Source organism: Thalassophryne amazonica, chromosome 11 (assembly GCF_902500255.1).
Source record: "Thalassophryne amazonica chromosome 11, fThaAma1.1, whole genome shotgun sequence".
Taxonomy (NCBI): domain Eukaryota; kingdom Metazoa; phylum Chordata; class Actinopteri; order Batrachoidiformes; family Batrachoididae; genus Thalassophryne; species Thalassophryne amazonica.
Window position 1 is genome coordinate 9,455,472 of NC_047113.1, and position 21,802 is coordinate 9,477,273.

Below are 21,802 nucleotides of genomic sequence, written 5' to 3' on the forward strand. Positions count from 1 at the left end.
AAATTGTTCTTTTTGGGTCCAAGGGCCACAGACAGTATGTGAGATGACCCCCAAACTCTGAATTCAAGCCACAGTTCACAGTGAAGACAGTGAAGCATGGTGGTGCAAGCATCATGATATGGGCATGTTTCTCCTACTATGGTGTTGGGCCTATATATCGCATACCAGGTATCATGGATCAGTTTGGATATGTCAAAATACTTGAAGAGGTCATGTTGCCTTATGCTGAAGAGGACATGCCCTTGAAATGGGTGTTTCAACAAGACAATGACCCCAAGCACACTAGTAAACCAGCAAAATCTTGGTTCCAAACCAACAAAATTAATGCCTCGCAGATGTGAAGAAATCATGACAAAACTGTGGTTATACAACTAAATACTAGTTTAGTGATTCACAGGATTGCTAAAAAATCAGTCTGAACATAATAGTTTTGAGTTCATAGCTTCAACAGCAGATGCTACTATTATTGTGAACACCCCCTTTTCTACTTTTTTTTTTTACTAATAGCCCAATTTCATAGCCTTAAGAGTGTGCATATCATGAATGCTTGGTGTTGTTGGACTTGTGAGAATCTACTGAATCTACTGGTACCTTGTTTCCCATGTAACAATAAGAAATATACTCAAAACCTGGATTAATCTTTTTAGTCACATAGCACTACTATTATTCTGAACACTACTGTACACGTTTTTAATGACTCAGCACCCTGGTGACCAGTTAGTAGAACATCATCACCCAACGTCATACCTGTCTGAAGTGTCAGTGAGGCAACCTTGTGTATCACATTTCACCGACATCTATGGTTGTGCATGGTATGTATAGTCAACAATAACACTGTGTGCAATCTAATGTTCTTGAGTATGTAAGTCCTTGGCTGCATCAGAGCAATGTTGCCAGATTGAATGATTTGGAATTCATTTTGTTGGCTGAAGGTGGATTTTGAACAGCCTTTAGACTGCAAATTATCAGTCATACTTGGCAACACTGCAGTAAAGCAGAGATTCACAGTCATGTGAGCTCTCCTGAGTGTTTCCACAACACAGATTAGCTTAGTTCTTAGCATGACTAAGGTTAAAAAAAAAGTGGAAACAGACATCATGCACACACCTCCAGCCTTGCAGTCTCCCTTGGAAGATTATTTAGTTGCTAAATGTGGTGTCACCAACCGATCGACTGGTCCCCCCTAAAAATCTGACCACCCTGCCTTCACTGTGCATGTGTCATTAGCCACGGTTCACAGATTATCACCTCGTTTCTGCTTCAAACTGCACTCCAGTCATCATCTATCTCACCAACAGATATCTCAAGCTTTTGTACAACAATAATTTCCACATAAATTCAGCATTATTTCATCATAAAAGGCAGAGGAAGCGATCATGAGCTGCTAGCTGATGCGTTCATTGCATGTCGGTCATTTCAAAGTGTCACAGTCTGTTGCCTCGTTTCTGCTCAAAACGGCCTCGTCTCTGCTTAAAACTGACTTTAGAATGGTTTAAGAGGTTTTACCTTGTCATCTGATGGTTAATAATCCCATTAATCCATTTCATCACTTTGGGTGAAGAGACTGTGTTATGCGCTGACGCGGGTCAGAGAACCAAACCAGCATCTGACAATGGCCCAGCGCTAAATAACCAGAAAGCGGTTCCAAGAAACAAATTTATTCCCCCTCATGTGCAATAATCCGTGTACAACATAAATAGTCAGCTGTCTTGGCAAGGTGAACGACGGCGCGCTCTCCAGCGCCCAAATGGATCAAAGCCCGGCACTTCTGGACTCAGATTCACCGCCGAACACCCCCCAGGTGAATACAACAAACTGACTCTGTGAAGGACGGAAAAGGTGAGGTAAGTCAACAGAGCTACAACAAATATCCTTCAGAAGCACACACTATCAGCAACACATTCAGGTCTGAATTTAAGCCTTATGTAAATGAGCAGCTTCTCACAACAGGTGGAGGATCATCAATCCGTACGCCACGGCAGTGAGAAGCAAACTGCACAATTCTCATCAATGTTCAAATATACTGCGTAACAAAACGCCAAATTACTATTAACGATTATTCAGACGATAATCACCTCTGATGTGTGCTGACAGCATGTGTCCCTCACCCGTCCTCCTTCACAGGCACGATGTGTCAAACCCTGGCGCGGTCCTCAGCGTCTCACAACCGAACATCACAAGGTCGAGTTCCCGGCAATTCTGCTCAAATCACTCATGGCTTAAATGCAGAACGCCATCTCATTATCTGCTTCAGCTGAATGTCTTTAAGTCTGCACGTGAGCATCATCCACAGGTGCTGCAAGTTGTTAGGCCTGCACGTGAACATCCTCCACAGGTGCAGCCAATAGTTCTGATGAGGGTGAAGGACTCTTCCGCCAGCACCTTCTCCACAGAAAAAAACAGTTTGCATACCACCTGGAGAGCAAAGAAAAGAAAACAGCACCAAAATGTCCAGCCAAACCCCCCAACACACAACAGACTGTCTCAGATGACCGGCTGAGCTCCAAAATGACGCATGCGCAGTGGAAGCAAGCCAGATAAATTTATAGGGGCGGACCATTCGGTTTGTAACTCAACCTCACTAGGTGGTTTGGATGGGAAAAGACAGATGTTGCTCAAAATAAATAAAACAAATGAATAAAAAAGAAGGGAGAGCTGCTGCTGCTGAAAACAGCTTGACCAGCTGCCATCTAACTACAACAAGAAATATGAAAAGCCTTGAGACTTTGCTGCCAAAGAAAAGTTTAAATCAACTATGATGCCTGCACAACACACTCAGCAAACTTTATTTGATCAAATAATATTTGCACTTGTGATTAATGTTACTGTTTTTACTTCAATGTCCATCTCCATCCATGTATCAGTCACCTTCTCAGTTGAAGAAACACAGCCATTTCTTCATTACATAGAAATTCAGCGACTGCAATAACCTCTTATATATGGCACATCTTCTAAAGTACTTAACAAACTTCAATACATGTAGACCTCTGCAGTACAACTGCTTTCCCACACTCATGAACACATTACATGAGTTCTTAAAAGACTTCACTGGCTTGAGATACTCCAACACATACAACGCAAACTCCTCATGATTACAGAAAAAGTTGTCTCGAACTAGGCCCTGTTATCAGTCAAGGAACTCCTGCCTACTTTAGTTGCCACATGCTCATATAATGTTAAAATCATGATTAAAACTAGGTTGAACATGCATTGAATGCGCTTTAGTCCATTTTACTGCATGTGAGCATGAATATACCAAACAAAGTGACAGAATTTAATGAGGTGGTCATGTAAATTCAGAGGAATAAAGTACCACATTATTGGTCACTGATGCAGTATTCAACACATCTGTTCCATCTTCTCCCTCCCTCTGTTGTGAATCACTGGTGCCATCTTGAAGAAAGAACACTGCATTAATGAGAAGACAGAGGTACTGAGGTACATGTTGGTGTTTGAGAGTATTTGGGACTTTACCTTCAGACAGGCAGATGGAGCCACAGTCATTCAAGTCGTCTCCAAGTTCAGGCGTTTTAAGGCGCTCTTCATCAGGACTTAGGCTTAGTGGAGACTCATTTCCTGGGGATGAGGTTGTGAAAACAGCAGGACCACCTTTGGGTGGAGGAATTTCAATACCCATCAGACGGTACTTCCTCCGTCTGTTGCTAATCCATGTCTGTCATCCAAAAGAACAAGAAATATTGCAATAAGTATCAAAGAAATGCGCAATAGATCTTTGACAACACTGTCCATTGTGAGGAATGTCTGTGTGATGACTAGGGATGGGTATTGATAAGATTTTATCGATATCTATGCCATTATCGATTCTGCTTATCGATCCGATTCCTTATCGATTCCCTTATCGATACCTCTTGTGAATTTTGTACTAAAAGTAGGCTTTACAGGTTTTCTATGTATTTCATTGAGTCTTAAAGTAAATAAATATGAAATTGGTCACTGTATCCTTGATCTCTGGACATAAATAAAAATAAACAAAATGGTGTTTCGCTTTGAAGTCATTAATTCCAGCTGGATTCTATCGTTCTATCTTGACTCGGCAGAGAGCCGCGCAGCATTTGGAGCTGTGTGAACAGAACGGAGGACGATTCTCGTTTCTTTCTCGCAACAAGACAGGAGTCCCAGTTAGTGAGTTTAATCCGCACAAAAGTGACTCACGATTTCACATATTCAGGGATGAAAGTGGTGAAAAACAAAAAAAAGATGAAACCCAAAATTACAACACCACCTGCACGAAAATGTTTGAATTCTAGAAGCTCTGAAATGCAATCTGGGACTATTCCAGACAATAAACTGCAATGAGTGCAGCATCCATTTTGGTGAGAAAAAAAAAACAAAAAAAAAAACAACTTTCCTTATTCAAATTAATTCCAGTATGTATTCTGCTCTTACTAGGATGCAGCAGTTTTCTAGCTTGGCAGATAGTTCTGGAGGAAATCACTGAATCACAGAAATTAACACACTGAAAATATGGTTTGACTTCGGTCAAGCAAATGACAGTTTGTTTCGACAAACTGTCATTAAACTTAAATAAGACAGTGATGAATTGGAGGTGTAAGAGTCACTAGGTGTTCACAGGAAACATTTATTTCTGCATGTATGTATTTATTTATTTATGTTCATTGTTAGTTGGTTTTATATTTTCTGTTGTGTTTTTATTCAGGTTCTTTTTGTCTCTTTCTCTAAAATTGTATATAATCATTAGATTAGTTATTATTACTATTATTGTTGTGGTTGCTATTATTATTAATATATAAACAAAAATAAATAAAAAAAAATATTACAATTTGTAATACATTTGACTCTTTTACGACAACAAACGCTTATTATACAGAAAACAAATGCACCCGAACGTGCTGACAGCTACAACTGCTAACTTTAACATTGAAAATGCCATAGACGTGGTAAAGTGTTAGCATCGGTCCCGTTTTTAAGATATAAAATACATCTATCAACTGTTTCAGAAGACCAAAACAGGTCGGTTTAACATAAAAAAGGTAAATAATACTCACAGCCACATGCTCGTTAGAGTTTTAGCGGGGGGAAATTAAGATAAAGTGAAAGAAAAAAATGAATCAATGAAGCAATGATCGAAGCACTGCTTTGATCTGCGAATCACTGCTTCAATTGGTTCAAGGTTCAAAGCAAAGCCACGCTGCAGAAAAGTTGATTACAGACCTGCTGCAGGGTCTGTAATCAATGTAGAGAAATGATCATTTTCTTGACAAACACCCCCAAAAACAAAGGCCACTCTGAAGGACCATTAAGGGAATCGTTAAGTAAAAAGGTTATTGATGTCGGTGGATCGAATCATTTCTTAATGATACCCATCCCTAGTGATGACACGTTCTATGGACAATCACAAATGTTGCAATGAGATTTACAGATTGTGCTGGTCTAACAGCAGTTATCTATGTAGTAGCAGGGGTGGTGGCCAAGTGGTTCACTCACTAGGTTCCCAGTTTAAATCTCACCCCTGCCACATTTCTCCATGTAATGTGGAGTTGCGTCAGGAAGGGCATCCGGTGTAAAATTTGTGCCAATTCAACATGCAGATCCACCTCAGATCTGCTGTGATGACCCTGAGTGAAAAACAAGGGAGCAGCCAAAGGGACTTACTTTTTTACTGGTCTAATAAAGAATGGTGGCACAACCCTTTTGAACAGATGTACAGCAGAAAAAATAAGTATTGAAATACGTCACCATAGAGTGGTCCCGAAAAAAAAAATTCAACTTTTTCAAGGTGCTTCTTCATTTTTTGGTTCCTTTAGGGGGAAGAATAAATTGGGTGAAATTTCATGAGATTTTAAAAATATTAACAACTGCCACCCAGCCTGTTTTTGTTTCGTGCAAGTGACATTTTGAGATATGGACTGGATACATTTGTTCATTATTTTTTTCCATTTCAGTATTTCAACTGCGGGCCATAGAGCTTTTTCTTATCGTGCCCGTTTTGTGGCGTGATCTCCCTGCATCAATAAAGCAGTCAGATTCTGTGGAGACTTTCAAGTCCAGACTTAAGACGGACCTGTTTTCTCTTTCATATGGCTATCATATTGGCATATTGTGTTACTATGCTTTTTTTTTTTATACTTTTTTTTTACTTTTTTTACTCGTTTATTGTGCTTTGTGGCCAAGTGGTTAATGCGCTTGGTTTCAGTGAAGAAGGTTCGGGGTTCAAATCCTACCCGTGCCACATTTCTCCATGTAATGTGGAGTTGCGTCAGGAAGGGCATCCAGCGTAAAACTTATGCCAATTCAACATGCAGATCCACCTTGGATTTGCTGTGGCGACCCCGAGTGCAAACAAGGGAGTAGCAGAAGAGACTTACTTTTTAATCTTTTAATTCATTTTATTTTGTTTTCTGAATTGTTTTGTGTGAAGCGCCTTGAGGCGATTCTGTTGTGATTTGGCTCTATATAAAAATGAATAAATTGAAATTGGTTTGCACTAATATTCTCAACTATTGCAATTTCCAACCTGCGTACGGCGGTGATCAGAATAGTTGTATCGAAATAAAATTTTGCACAAAACATTTTCTCATCAAGATGAATAATTTTGTCAGGAAGCACCTTAAAAAAGTCACATTTTTATTTTTGGCATACTGTAGAGGAGCACCCTAATGTCACCATTTTTCTCAGTAAATATATTTCTAAAGGTGCTATTGACATGAAATTTTCACCTGATGTCAGGACCAACCCAAGTAATCCATACATGCAAAGAAACTAGGGATGCACCAATCCACAATTTTTCACTTCCGATCCGATCCTGATACCTGAATTTGGATATCTGCCGATACAGATACTTTTCTGATCCGATACCTGAACTCTGTTTTGCTTTAATATTATTATCATTATTGTTGATTTTATATGAGGATTTTCTTAAAAAGGAGACCTGAAAGTTGAGTTACAATTTACCAGAATTTGATGTTTTGATGAAAGAATCAAGTACTTTTATTTTTTATAGCCTCATTTTTATAGACTTAAAGGGAAAAGACAGCATTCACTCTGTCTGTCTCTCCATCTCAATTTCAATGGAGATTTATTGATATGGGAGACATGCAGTGAGGAAAATAAGTATTTGAATACCCTGCGATTTTGCAAGTTCTCCCACTTAGAAATCATGGAAGGGCCTGAAATTTTCATTTTAGGTGCATGCCCACTGTGAGAGACATAATCCAAAAAAAAAAAAAAAAAAAAAATCCGGAAATCACAATGTATGATTTTTTTAATAATTTATTTGCATGTTACTGCTGCAAATAAGTATTTCAACACCTGCCAATCAGTAAAAATTCTGGCCCTCAAAGACCTGTTAGTCCGCCTCTAAAAGGTCCACCTCCACTCCACTTATTATTCCAAATTAGAAGCACCTATTTGAGGTCGTTAGCTGCATAAAGACACCTGTCCACCCCACACAATCAGTAAGACTCCAACTACTAACATGGCTAAGACCAAAGAGCTGTCCAAAGACACCAGAGACAAAATTGTAAACCTCCACAAAGCTGGAAAGGGCTACGGGGCAATTGCCAAGCAGCTTGGTGAAAAAAGATCAACTGTTGGAGCAATTATTAGAAAATGGAAGAAGCTAAACATGACTGTCAATCTCCCTCGGACTGGGGCTTCATGCAAGATCCCACCTCGTGGCGTATCAATGACCCTAAGAAAGGTGAGGAATCAGCCCAGAACTGCATGGGAGGAGCTGGTCAATGACCTGAAGAGAGCTGGCACCACTGTTTCCAAGGTTACTGTGGGTAATACACTAAGACATCATGGGTTAAAATCATGCATGGCATGGAAGGTTCCCCTGCTTAAATCAGCACACGTCCAGGCCCGTCTTAAGTTTGCCCATGACCATTTGGATGATCCAGAGGAGTCATGGAAGAAAGTTATGTGGTCAGATGAGACCAAAACAGAACTTTTTGGTCTTAATTCCACTCGCCGTGTTTGGAGGAAGACGAATGCTGAGTACCATCCCAAAAACACAGTCCCTACTGTGAAGCATGGGGGTGGAAGCATCATGCTTTGGGGGTGTTTTTCTGCACATGGGACAGGACGACTGCACTGTATTAAGGACAGGATGATGGGGGCCATGTATTGCGAGATTTTGGGGAACAACCTCCTTCCCTCAGTTAGAGCACTGAAGATGTGTCATGGATGGGTCTTCCAAGGATAACCAAGGAGTGGCTCCGTAAGAAGCATATCAAGGTTCTGGAGTGGCCTAGCTAGTCTCCAGACATAAACCCAATAGAAAATCTTTGGAGGGAGCTCAAACTCCGTGTTTCTCAGCGACAGCCCAGTAACCTGGCTGATCTAGAGAAGATCTGTGTGGAGGAATGGACCAAAATCCCTGCTGCAGTGTGTGCAAACCTGGTGAAAAACTACAGGAAATGTTTGACCTCTGTAATTGCAAACAAAGGCTACTGTACCAAATATTAACACTGATTTTCACAGGTGTTCAAATACTTATTTGCAGCAGTAACATATAAATAAAAATTTTTTTTAGATTATGTCTCTCACAGTGGATATGCACCAAAGATGGAAATTTCAGACCCCTCCATGATTTCTAAGTGGGAGAACTTGCAAAATCGCAGGGTGTTCAAATACCCTCACTGTATGTTTACATTGTCAAAGTAAGTGCTACAGAGAAAAAAATAAAAATTAAGTCCTCTGTCTCTGTCTGTCGCTCTCTGTCTGTCTGTCTCCCTCTCTCTCTTTCTCGCTTGCTCTCTTGCTTTCTCTCTCTGTCTATCTGTTTTCGTGCTGTGCAATCGTCAAATATTTTGGAAACACGAAGCCTTTCAAGTGTAAAATAAATGTAGCATTACTGACGCTCACGGGCAGGATTTTAATGGCGACTTTTTCCCGTTCAGCGCACAGAATCTCTGTTCAGCCTCTCCTCCTCAGCTGCATGCTGAGCTGGCGTTTCAAAGCCTTGGCACAGTGAAGCGGCTAACTTTTTAGCACACATTTTCAGCAACAATGCAGTTAATTTTTCAGAAAATCCATGCTCAACAAACAGACAATTTGGACCCGAGAGCCGGCCAGAAATTTGCCGCTACCAGCAGCTAGAACACTGCAGAAGAGAGCTCTCTCAAACAGCCCAGCTTCAGAAAACCTCCCCCTCCAGTTCTCCTGCCTGGCAGCAAACAAAACAGAGAGCAAACAACAGCAGTTGAGAGGATTCACAGTGGCTCTTCTCTGGTATCGGAAAATGTCGCGGGTTGGATCGGTATTTTTCAATATGTGCATTACGCCGGTATCAGAAGCCGATCCTGATACCAGATCAGATCAGACACAAATTTAAAAGAAAACAATTCAGTTAAATTTATTTCATTTATATAGCGCAAAATCACAGCAGAGTTACATCAAGGTGCTTCACACAAGTAAGGTTTAACCAGACCATACCATACCCCTTGAGCAAGTACACAAGGAAAAACTCCCTCTGTGCGCTTTTCCATCTGCATCAGACGCTCAAAGCGCTTTACAGTTATGCCTCACATTCACCCCAATGGCAGGGTTCTGCCATACAAGGTGCTCACTACACACCGGGAGCAATAGGGGATTAAAGGCCTTGCCCAAGGGCCCTTAGTGATTTTCCAGCCAGGTGGGGATTTGAACCCATGATCTTCTGGACTCAAGCCCAACACCTTAACCACTAGACCACCACCTCCCCTAAATGCTACAGACACAATTGACAAAACAAAAATCCAGGAAATTTTGGGAGTCCATGCTGGTGCACAGGAGAGGAGGCCTGCAGAAGAAGACATCCACTCCCATCTCTCTGGATGGAGCCGCACCTCAGACAGAGAGAAAAAAAAAAACAGAATCAGGCTGCAGAAAGCCAACAAATACAGTATAATTTGTCAGCATTAAGCAACAAGAAAAACAGAAGAAATGCTAAGGTGATCACCGGCCACGAGCCCTAAGCTTCACTAAAAGACCCAGACTTGAGGCCGCGGCCCATTCTGTTTACTAATAAAATGAATTTAAAAGAGTAGAAAGCATAGTAACATACTATGCCAGTATGATAGTCATATTAAAGGGAAAATAAGTGTGTCTTAAGTCTGGACTTGAAAGTCTCTACAGAATGTGACTGTTTTACTGATGCAGGGAGATCATTCTACAAAGCAGGTGCATGATAAGAGAAAGGTCTGTAAGACTTTTTATTCACCCTAGGGACACAAAGTAGTGTAAAAATTACCCCAAGGTTCCTCACTTTGTCAGTGTGATGTATGACACATGAGCCTAGGCCAAGCGTTAGCTGGTCAAATTGATGCCGATGTCTCAACGAACCAAGAACCATCATTTCAGTCTTTCCAGAGTTTAAAGGTAGGAAATTGGTAGACATCCACTTTTCACTGATGGAAGGCAATTTTCTAAGGATTTTATGTATGTGGATGAGATTACCAGCAGTTATCGGCATGCATAACTGAGTATCATCAGCATAGCAATGAAAGGTCATCCCAAAATGCCACAATATGTGACCAACGGGTGCTATATAACGGGAGAAAAGCAGGGAGCCTAACATGGACCCCTGTAGAACCCCAAATTTCATGTCACTAAGGTTAGAGGTAGTGTTATTGTACAAAACACAGTGAGAATGACTGGTCAGGTATGATGTCAACCATGCAAGGGCATTCCCAGAAATCCTAAAATGATTCTCCAGCCTATCGAGTAGAATATGGTGATCCACGGTATCAAACACAGCACTAAGATCTAACAGCACTAGAACCGTAGTAGCGTCCGAATCCATTGCAAGCAGATTATTCACCACTTTAGTGAGTGCTGTCTCTGTGGAATGATATTTTCTAAAAGCAGACTGCAGTGGTTCAAAAAGATTATTCTCACTAAGGCGGTCCATGAGCTGCTGTGAAACCACCTTTTCCAGAATTTTAGAGCAAAATGATAGATTTGATATCGGCCTATAGTTTTTCAGTATACTAGGGTCAAGATTAGATTTCTTAAGTATTGGTTTAATCACTGCAGATTTGAAACATTTAGGAAAAGATCCAGAGGTTAATGACAGATTAATAAGTTCCAGCACAGTTGGTCCAAGAGTGGGCCACAGATCCTTAACCTTATCTAGATCGGGGTGGGGCTAAAAGTACCCACGCCAAAGTTCATATCGTATAATTTCTTAACAACTTATGCTAGGACCACGAAACATGGTGACTTTTCCTTAAATTTAGTTGGGTACAATTTGGAACCGAAAGCTTAAGTTCATCATCCTTGCCGTTTCCATGGCATCAGTTTTCTGACAGGTATGTCTGACCCAAAATCACAGATCTAAGTTTCATCAATGTACTTTCCATATTTTCATTTCATATATTCCATTATATTAATATAACTTTACCTAATTTAATGTCAGCTTTGTTAATTTGAATTAATTACTGCTAATTTGATGATGTCATTATGATGTCATAATTAGTAATAATAACACCAATATATTTCTAGTGATTACATGTTTGTGCATCATGCCCTGCACATTTGGTAGTAATATATGACGTTAAAGACTTACAGTTTACTCTCATGTTATGCACAACCTAAATTTGTAGGAAAATATTTGTAGGAAAATACATTATAACATTTTGGGCAATACAATCAGATGATGTCATAATGACATCATATTACAATATAATGATACCAAAATTACGCTAATTGTTAAGTTTCAAGTGTAGCTCATCTCCTGCAAATTTAGTGGTCATACGCTACGCCGTTCAGCAGTTATGAGGGGGGAGCCGAAACAGCTCCCCCTCCCAAACCCCAAAAACGCTCGGTCTAAATAGGGTTAAACAGTTTTGTTGGTATAGGATCAAATAAGCAGGTTGTGCTTTTCGTAGACATTACAAGTTTCATCAGCACACCCAGTGAGATACTATAAAATTCTGTAAATGTAGGTAATACCTCAGTGATGGCACCCATCTCAATAGCAGGGTGTAGTGGTTGGGTTAAGGCATGCTGGGATATGTTTAACCTAATGGTGTCTATCTTCTTCTCGAAGTAATGCAAGAATTCTTGGACTGTAAAAGGAGAGCGACTTACAGGTGGTTATATATGAATAAGTGTTGCCACCGTGTCTGACAAGAACTTTGAGTTATGCTTGTTTTTGTTGATCAAATCAGAGTAATAGGCCCGCTTTGTAGCCAGTAGTGCATGCTTTTAGTCCAAGATAGCATCACCAGAACAAATAAGTACAGAAATTAAGTTACGTGCAATAAAATGGGATGACACAGAGAAAAAGTACTGAACACACTTACTGAAATTTATTTAATACTTTGTGAAAAAGCCTTTGTCGGTAATGACATCTTCAAGATGCCTCCTGTATGGAGAAGCTACATAGTAAATTCACCAGTGAAACACTAACACTGACTCTGTTAACACTGCCAGTGTACTGTACATATGGTCCTACTCTGATCAGAGTGGGACCATATGTTCACTGTCAATGTTAAGTGAACACTGGTGATTTTACTGTGTAGTCGCATGCATTGTTCAGGTGTAATTATGGCCCATTCTTCCAGACAAACAGTCATCAAATTTTGAAGGTTGACCTTTTCACTTCCAGATTATGGCCCCATAGTGCTCACTGGAGCATTCAGAAGTTTAGAAATCCTTCTGTAACCAATGTTATCTGTATATTTTGCAACATAAGGTTGTCAAGATCTTGAGAGAGCTCTTTGCTTTTACCCATTATGTTTTCTTGTGTCACACCTTGGTAATGAGACACCTTTTTATAAGCCATTAGTTTGGAAATGAACCAGTTAACTGAACCATTAATTTGCAGTGACAAGGGGCAGGACTGCTGTCTAATTAGTGATAGAGTTCAGCTGGCGTCTTGGTTTTGCACACGTTATGCACCTCCCTTTCTTCAGGTGTTCAATACTTTTTCCCAGTGTCATTTCACATAATTGCACAACTTAATTTATCTTCTTCTTCTTCTTCTTTCGGCTGTTCCCATTAGGGGTCGCCACAGCAGATCAATCGTTTCCATCTCACCCTGTCCTCTGTATCTTCCTCTGTCACACCAACCACCTGCATTTTTACGTAATTATTGTATGGCCTTGCCTTACAATATAAAGCGCCTTGGGGCAACTGTTTGTTGTGATTTGGCGCTATATAAATAAAATTGATTGATTGATTGATGTCCTCTCTCAGCACATCCATGAACCTCCTCTTTGGTCTCCCTCTTCTCCTCCTGCCTGGTGGCTCCATCCTCAGCATCCTTCTCCCTATATACCCTGGGTCCCTCCTCTGCACATGTCCAAACCATCTCAATCTTGCCTCTCTGACTTTGTCTCCAAACCGTCCCACCTGAGCTGTCCCTCTGATATGTTCATTCCTAATCTTGTCCATTCTTGTCACTCCTAAAGAGAATCTCAACATCTTCAGCTCTGCCACCTCCAGCTCTGCCTCCTGTCTTTTTGTTAGTGCCACTGTCTCTAAACCATACAACATAGCTGGTCTCACAACTGTTTTGTAAACTTTCCCCTTCACTCTTGCTGATATTCTTCGGTCACAAATCACTCCTGCCACCTTTCTCCACCCACTCCACCCTGCCTGCACTCTCTTCTTCACCTCTCTACCACACTCTCCATTACTTTGAACAGTTGACCCCAAATATTTAAACTCATCTACTTTCACCACTTCTACTCCTTGTAACTGCACTATTCCACTGGGCTCCCTCTCATTCACACACATGTACTCAGTCTTGCTTCTACTGACTTTCATTCCCCTTCTCTCCAAAGCATATCTCCACTTCTCCATACTAGACTCAACTTGCTCTCTACTCTCACTACAGATCACAATGTCATCTGCAAACATCATAGTCCATGGGGACTCCTGTCTGATCTCATCTGTCAACCTGTCCATCACCACTGCAAACAAGAAAGGACTCAGAGCTGATCCTTGGTGTAATCCCACCTCCACCTTGAATGAGTCTGTCATTCTGACTGCGCATCTCACCGCTGTCACACTATTCTTGTACATGTCCTGTACTACCCTAACATACTTCTCTGCCACTCCAGACTTCCTCATACAATGCCACAACTCTTCTCTTGGCACCCTATCATAAGCTTTTTCTAAGTCCACAAACACACAAAGTAACTCTTTCTGTCCTTCTCTGTACTTTTCCAACAGTATTCTCAGAGCAAACATTGCATCTGTAGTGCTCTTTCTCGGCATGAAACCATATTGCTGCTCACAGATCTTCACCTGTTTCTAGCCTATCTTCTATTACTCTTTCCCATAACTTCATGCTGTGGCTGATCAGCTTTATGCCTCTGTAGTTACTGCAGCTCTGCACATCACCCTTGTTCTTGAAAATAGGAACCAGCACACTTCGTCTCCACTCCTCAGGCATCCACTCACTTTCCAAGATTTTATTAAACAATCTGGTTAGAAACCCTACTGCCATCTCTCCTAGACATTTCCATGCCTCCATTGGAATGTCATCTGGACCAACTGCCTTTCCACTCTTCATCCTCTTCATAGCAGCCCTCACTTCTTCCTTGCTAATCTCTTTTACTTCCTGATTTACTCTCACCACATCATCCAGGCTTTTCTCTCGCTCATTTTCTTTATTCATCAACTCTTCGAAATATTCCCTCCACCTTCTCAGCACACACTCCTCACTTGTCAGCACATTACCATGTGCATCTTTTACCACCCTAACCTGCTGCACATCCTTTCCAGCTCCGTCCCTTTGTCTGGCCAATCGGTACAAGTCCTTTTCTCCTTCCTTACTATTCAACTTCATGTACAGCTCGCAATATGCCTTTTCCTTTGCTTTTGCCACTTCTCTTCTCGCCTTACGCCGCATCTCCTTGTACTCCTGTCTACTTTCTTCATCTCTCCGACTATCCCAAAACTTTTTCGCCAACCTCTTTCTCCTTACGCTTTCCTGGACCTCTTCATTCCACCACCAAGTCTCCTTGTCTTCCTTCCACTGTCCAGATGTCATACCCAGTACTGCCCTAGCTGTGTCCCTCACCACATCTGCAATACTCTTCCAATTGTCCAAAATTGCTTCCCCTCCAACTAGTGCTTCTCTCACCTGCTCGCTAAATTTCACACGTCTTCCTCCTTCAGCTTCCACCATCTGATCCTTTGTTGAGCTCTCACTCTCTTCTTCTTCTTTACCTCTAAGTCATCCTACAAACAACCATCCTATGCTGTCTAGTGACACTCTCTCCTGCTACCACCTTACAGTCTGTGACTTCTTTTAGCTTGCATCTCCTATAAAGAATGTAGTCCACCTGTGTGCACCTTCCTCCACTTTTATATGTTACCCTGTGCTCCTCCCTTTTCTTAAAGTAGGTATTCACCACAGCCATTTCCATCCTTTTTGCAAAATCAACTACCATCTGTCCTTCCCCATTCCTATCCTTGATACCATATCTACCCATTACTTCCTCATCACCTCTGTTCCCTTCACCAACATGCCCATTGAAGTCTGCTCCTATCACCACTCTTTCATGCTTGGGCACACTCTCCACACCTCATCTAACACACTCCAGAAATCTTCTTTCTCCTTCATCTCACAACCTACCTGTGGGCATATGCACTGATGATATTCATCATCACCCCTTCAATTTCCAACTTCACACTCATCACCCTGTCAGACACTCGCTTAACCTCCAACACACTTTTAACACTCTTCCTTTAAAATGACCCCAACACCATTTCTCTTTCTGTCCTTACCATGGTACAACAACTTGTACCCACCGCCGATGCTCCTGCTCTTACGTCCCTTCTACTTGGTCTCTTGCACACACAATATGTCTACCTTTCCTCCTCTCCATCATATCAGCCAGCTCTCTCCCTTTACAGTCATACTACCAACATTCAAAGTCCCCACTCTCATTCTACCCTTCTAGTTTTTCATCTTCTCCCGCTGTTCGTGGCAACGTTTCCTCCTCTTCTTCGTCGTCGTCTTCGCCCAGCAGTAGCCCAATTTCCACCGGCACCCTGTTGGTCAATAGCACCAGTGGCGGACGTTGTTAACCCGGGCCGCGACCGATCCGGTATGGAATTCGATTCTGAGTCTGCATAGTTGGGTGGCTTGTTTTACGCCGGATGCCCTTCCTGACGCAACCCTCCTCATTTATCCGGGCTTGGGACCGGCACTCAGAATGTACTGCTGCACACCCCATGTGGCTGAGTTGCACAACTTAATTATGGACATCTATAATTTGATTACTTTGTATGTGTGGATTACTTTGTTTGTTACTGATATCTGGTGAAAATGTCACATCAGTAGCACCTTTAGAAAACATTTAGTAGAAAAATGGTGATGTGTTTCAACATCTGCTGTATCTTTGTTAATCAGGTGGAGGCATTGCAGGGAAAAATAGAGAAAATACCAAGCTGAAGTCCGAAAGCAGTTTATTGTTTTCAGGGACGCTTCAATTTTAATTGTTCCATTCATCTATTCATGGCCAGGTTACAGTGGAGCAGGTCATATAAGGAAACACAGACATCCCTCTTTCCAGCTACATCCACAAGTTTTTCCTGGGTGATCCAGTGGTGGGCACAGCTAACCAAATGTTAGCTTTGATAACTGTTAACCAGCTAACTGAAAAGTTATCTTTTATAATGCTAAACCGATAAACCACCAAAAAAATTATTGGAAGCTACAGCTAACCACTAACTTTCAGTATTGTTTCCGGTACACTCTCAGCTGCTGACAAGCTGATTTTGAGTTTAAACACAGCCAAAGCTTCTGACAGAATCAAAAGCGATCACAAATCCAAACAAAGCTAATGAGTCAGTGCTTCTGCCACTGTGCGCCCTGCCCACTGCTGTAAGGAAGTGTCATTATCCTTCACAGCATACAGTGGTGCAGCCGTGAGGCAGACCTCTTGAAAAGGAAAGCAGGTTTGACTTATGGTTTTGATTGATAAACCAAATTAATCTGTATAGTTAACTACATTCATATCAAGTCTGTCATTTGTACAAAGTGAAAATATAAATGGACTGCATTTATATAGCGCTTTTCCATCTGCATCAGATGCTCAAAGTGCTTTACAATTATGCCTCACATTCACCCCGATGTCAGGGTGCTGCCACACAAGGCGCTCACTACACACGCAATAGCGGATTAAAGGCCTTGCCCAAGGGCCCTTAGTGATTTTCCAGTCAGGCGGGGATTTGAACCCATGATCTTCTGGACTCAAGCCCAACACCTTAACCACTAGACCATCACCTCCCCATAACACATAACACCATAACACATGTCTTTTAATTTTACAATAATGCACAAATTCTGAAGTTTTGAATATTGACACACACAGATGCCAAACTGCATTATGGGTAAGCTGAGCCTCAATTTCAATTCAATTTATTCACTTTATATAGCCTAGCGCCAAATCACAACAGAGTCACCTCAAGGCCAGTGCTGGATTTAGTCTTCCCAGGGCCTGGGGCCATACCATTTTTTTTGGGCCCCCAGTGGGCAATGGCTCATATTCCTTGCCATATTTTTAAGAAAAAAAAAAAAACATAGTTAACTGGACTGTAAATCTGTAATATTCTATATCAGATGACAATTCTATAGTCAGATAATAATTCAATAATATTAAATGTCTTACAGTCTTTGCAATAATTAAGTTAAAAGTATGACACAAATGACAACTCTTGAGCTGTTTAAAGAACAGATTTATTTGTGAACGCCTCATTCTCTCATTCAATTACACCTGAACACTGAACAGTATAAGCATTATAACTTAAAAGTCATAAATATCACATTAGAGCTTAAACTTAAAGGCCTATAATGTTTTGCCTTACAGCCCTTACTTATAGTCAATAATCTACAGGTAATATATAAACATATAGTATATTATTCTTATAACAGTTTAACATGAACAAGACTGAGATTCCAAAATTTTAGGCTATGTCATTATGTTTCAGATCATGATGTGATGTCTGAACTCTCTAAAGGAGAGTTTTTCTTGCTTTCTTTCTACTGAAAGTTTAATTATGCTGCTAATGTCCAAAGCATTAAGAAGTTCATGTTCAACAGACATGAGACTTTTTCCATTAAGTCTCTCTTGGCCAATTGTATTTCTAAGGCAGGTTTTGATCAGTTTTAGTTTTGAGAAAGATCTTTCTCCAGCACAATTGGTGCATAGCATGCACACAGGTACATTTTAAGAAAAAATGTTTGCATTAGGAAATGTCTCATTGATTGGTTGAATGAGTTGATAGGCATAAAGCTCCTTGTTTTCTGATGTTGCTGAATCTGATGATTCCTTCAGCAATGCAGATAGCTGAACTAAATCTGCACCTAATGTATCCTCCAGATCATCAGGATAGGATTCAAAGAGTTTTTGAGCTGCCTCCTCAATGTCCCTGGGTGCCATTGCTTCAAGGTTGGATAATAATTCAAAGTTCTGATGTAGATCTTCATCGGCCTCAGCCCTCTTGTTTAAGGCTACCAGCAGATGGTCAACAATGACAAAGAAATTTTGTTTAAATTTCTCTCTAGGAGACATTGGTGTTTCCTCTACAGTGCCATCTGAAAACCTTTGTCTCCTTCTGGAAGGCTTCCCTCCTCTCATGACACTATAGTCTGTGTACTGGGCTTCCTCTCCAATGTCCCCATCATCCTCCTCAAGAAGGAGTTTCTTCCCTTGTTCCTCATACTCCTCAAATCTGGTGCGCTCTGTTATGACAAATTCCTGCAATGACCTGTACAGTCTGACTGTATTATTCAGAGTTATGCCTTCTTTCTGCAGGCTGATGTTTGTTGCCTGGACTCTCTCCAGAACAAAAGCCCAGAAACACAGAAGGATTGCAAATTCTAGCTTTCCCATTTTCACAAACAAACTATTGGTTGTTGCTCTGGTGTCAGGTTTCTGTGAATTGTCTTCTTCTACAATATGAAGAGCACATCTGATGTGCTTGTAGCCTTTCAGTGCTACACTTACAGCATCATGTCTAGCTGACCATCTGGTATCTGAGAGATGCTTCATTACTTGTTGTATTGGTTTGAGTTCATCTGCCATCACCTTCCACCTGCTTGTTGATGCTGAAGAAGAATGTGTACAACTCATTAATGGTTGAAAACAGATTTATAGCTTCCCTGCAAGAAGAGACTGCAAACTCTCCAACCAACGTGAGTGAGTGAGCAGCACAGGGGACATAGTGTGCTGTTGGACACACTCATTTGATCACTGCTTGCATACCTTGATATTTTCCAGACATGTTGGCAGGCTGGTAAGTTACCAGAAGCCATTTCTGGTAGTTAATAATTTTTTGTTGCTTCGAGGCCAAAATGCATAAAATTGTAAAGTCCGAGTCCAACTCCAGTCAGTCAAGTTCACTCAACTTGTTCAAAAAACTAGCAGCAGCAGTTGTAGCTCAGCGACATTATCACATTATAACAAAAGCTAGTCGACCTACTTTCATTAAAGGTAGAGTGCCACCGGCAATATACACAGAAACTACCAAGATTTGGAGTGAGAGAAAAAGAAACAAGTCAGTGCACATGCGCAGATGCACCTTGGCTTGAATTCCTTTGCTGCTTCTGACGTTGGCTGGGGCTATGGATTTCCCTCAAATTATGTAAGTTCCCACGAATTAAAAATTCCCCCAATTTTTTATGGGTTCTAAATATGATTCAGTTTATATATATTAAACTTCAGACTATATTTTATCTATTGAAAATTGCCGGCATTCTAGCTTTAATGTTATGAGTATACATTAATACATAATGATGTCATATAACCTCCATCGGTAGAGAGTACAAGACTAGTTATGCTTTAATTTAGCAACAGAGTTCAGCACCTCAAAATCTGTAAAACCTTTGTAATATCAACATGTAAAACTCAAACAATTTGTATCATTTTTCTTAATGCATATTTTTTATTTAGGTGTTTTTTTTTGGGGGGGGGGGGGGTGAGAATGGGCCCCCAGGGACCTTGGGCCCGGGGCCAAGGCCCAATGGCCCTTATGTAAATCCAGCACAGCTCAAGGCGCTTCACACAAAACAACTCTGTGACGGGGTGCTTGCAGCACCGCGTCCCTCTCTGCCTTGCGTGCCCCTCCTTCTCCCTCCCTCTGTGCTCAGGGACTGTGTGATTACAGCGCACTGGTTCTCTGCTTGAATTCATATACACTTCCTCCCCAGTTGTAGCGCGGTTGAGGGTGCACATTTTGGGTCTATATGTCCCTATCTTTGGATATTGAATGTTGACAAACTCTCTTACCTGTTGTTGCGCAGCTCTCAGCTATCCTGACGGAGCTAAACTGAAGTGCTTTCTGGTTGTGCTTTAAATAGCACATTGTGGCGCGCTTCAAGCGGTCAGCTGACCTCGGGCTGAACCATTTTTGTGTGTGTAGATTTGTTGTCTGATTTGTTACATTTTCTTGTTTATTTTTGGGTACTAAAGATGGGTAAGGAATTTTTATTGTGATTGAGTTATAGATTGGTGGGCAGAGTTAAAAGGGAGAGGGAAAGGGAGAGGGAAAAAAACACATTCCCCTCTGATTATCTCTTGGTACGCCCAGGGCCGGGGCGTTGGGTATTTAGGGGGGGGATACTGCTGCCGGGAGGAGATGGTGTTGGAGCTTTGGTAGTGATGCATGGGTGGTGCTGTTGTCCATACGGTGTCTGAGGTGTTTTTTTTTTTTGGAAATTGCTGGCCCTGAATAAAGTATATTGCTGGGAGACATTTTGGACTCAGCCATTATTATTAGATTTTTTTAGCAGTTTGAGCAGAAGCCCGTGACAAACTCAGAAAACAAAATAAAATTAATTAAAAGATTAAAAAGCATAGTAAAAGTGTAAAAAAGTGAAAAGCATAGTTAACATAATATGCCATCCAGTAGATGGGTCAAAATGCACAGAACACTGCCATCTGACTAAGAAGAAAAAGGAGCCCACTGCTCACTAGTCCAAAGTAAACTATTCAGATTAAAGTAAATTTTGCATTTAATTTGGAAATCAAGGTCCGAGGTCTGGAAGAAGAGTGGAGAAGCACAGAATCAAAGATAAGTCCAGCGTAATGTTTCCACAGTCAATGATTTGGCGTGCCATGCCATCTGCTGGTGTTGGTCCACTAAGATTTATGAAGTCCAAAGTTAATGCAGCCATTTACCAGGAGATTTTAGGACACTTCATATTTCAAGCTGATGATCCCTGTGCTACTTTCCTGAGACTGGAATGTAAGCAAACAAGAAAATTTGCATTCTACAACTTAGCTCCTCCTTAACCATCACTATGCAACACAAGCACAATTCACATATCGGTTTCACACTACACTTCGCCATCACTCATGAACAAGACCCAGAGATACTTCAGTTCCATCAGGAAAAGAAAAAGCATCCCCAAAGCAAAAAGACCAATCCACATGTTCACGCAGAGTACCGTGGCCTTGGATTTGGAGGTGTTTATCCTGATTCAAAAATGCTTCACAAAGAGATGTAGACTGCTCCTATAGATACAATGGTTATCATTTCAATTACTGCAGCGCCATTAAAGTTATAAAACTGGGTCAGATGAATTATTGTGCCTCTTACACCCAAGAGACCAGAATGATATCGCCAATGTCTGGAAGGTATGGAAACTTTGTATAATTTTTAAACACTGTCAATTGCTGTAGATCTAGACAACTTATAAATTTCTCCTCGTGGATGAATAAAATTTGTAGATTAGCAACATGTGCTTAAGTTTAGGGATGCACCGCTCCACATTTTTCACTTACAATCCAATCCCGATACTTGAATTTGGATATATGCCAATACGATACTATTCCGATACCAGAGCTCTGTTTGATTTAATATTATTATT

At 41.0% G+C, this 21,802-nt stretch overlaps 1 protein-coding gene across 1 annotated transcript in view; it reads right to left on the bottom strand.

Moving 5' to 3' along the window:
* hdx (highly divergent homeobox) overlaps positions 1-21,802 on the bottom strand; it is a 76,153-nt gene that overhangs the window by 9,563 nt on the left and 44,788 nt on the right. Inside the window, 2 exon segments of the mRNA XM_034181853.1 lie at positions 3,314-3,393; positions 3,475-3,673. Coding sequence (XP_034037744.1) covers positions 3,314-3,393; positions 3,475-3,673 — 279 coding nt within the window.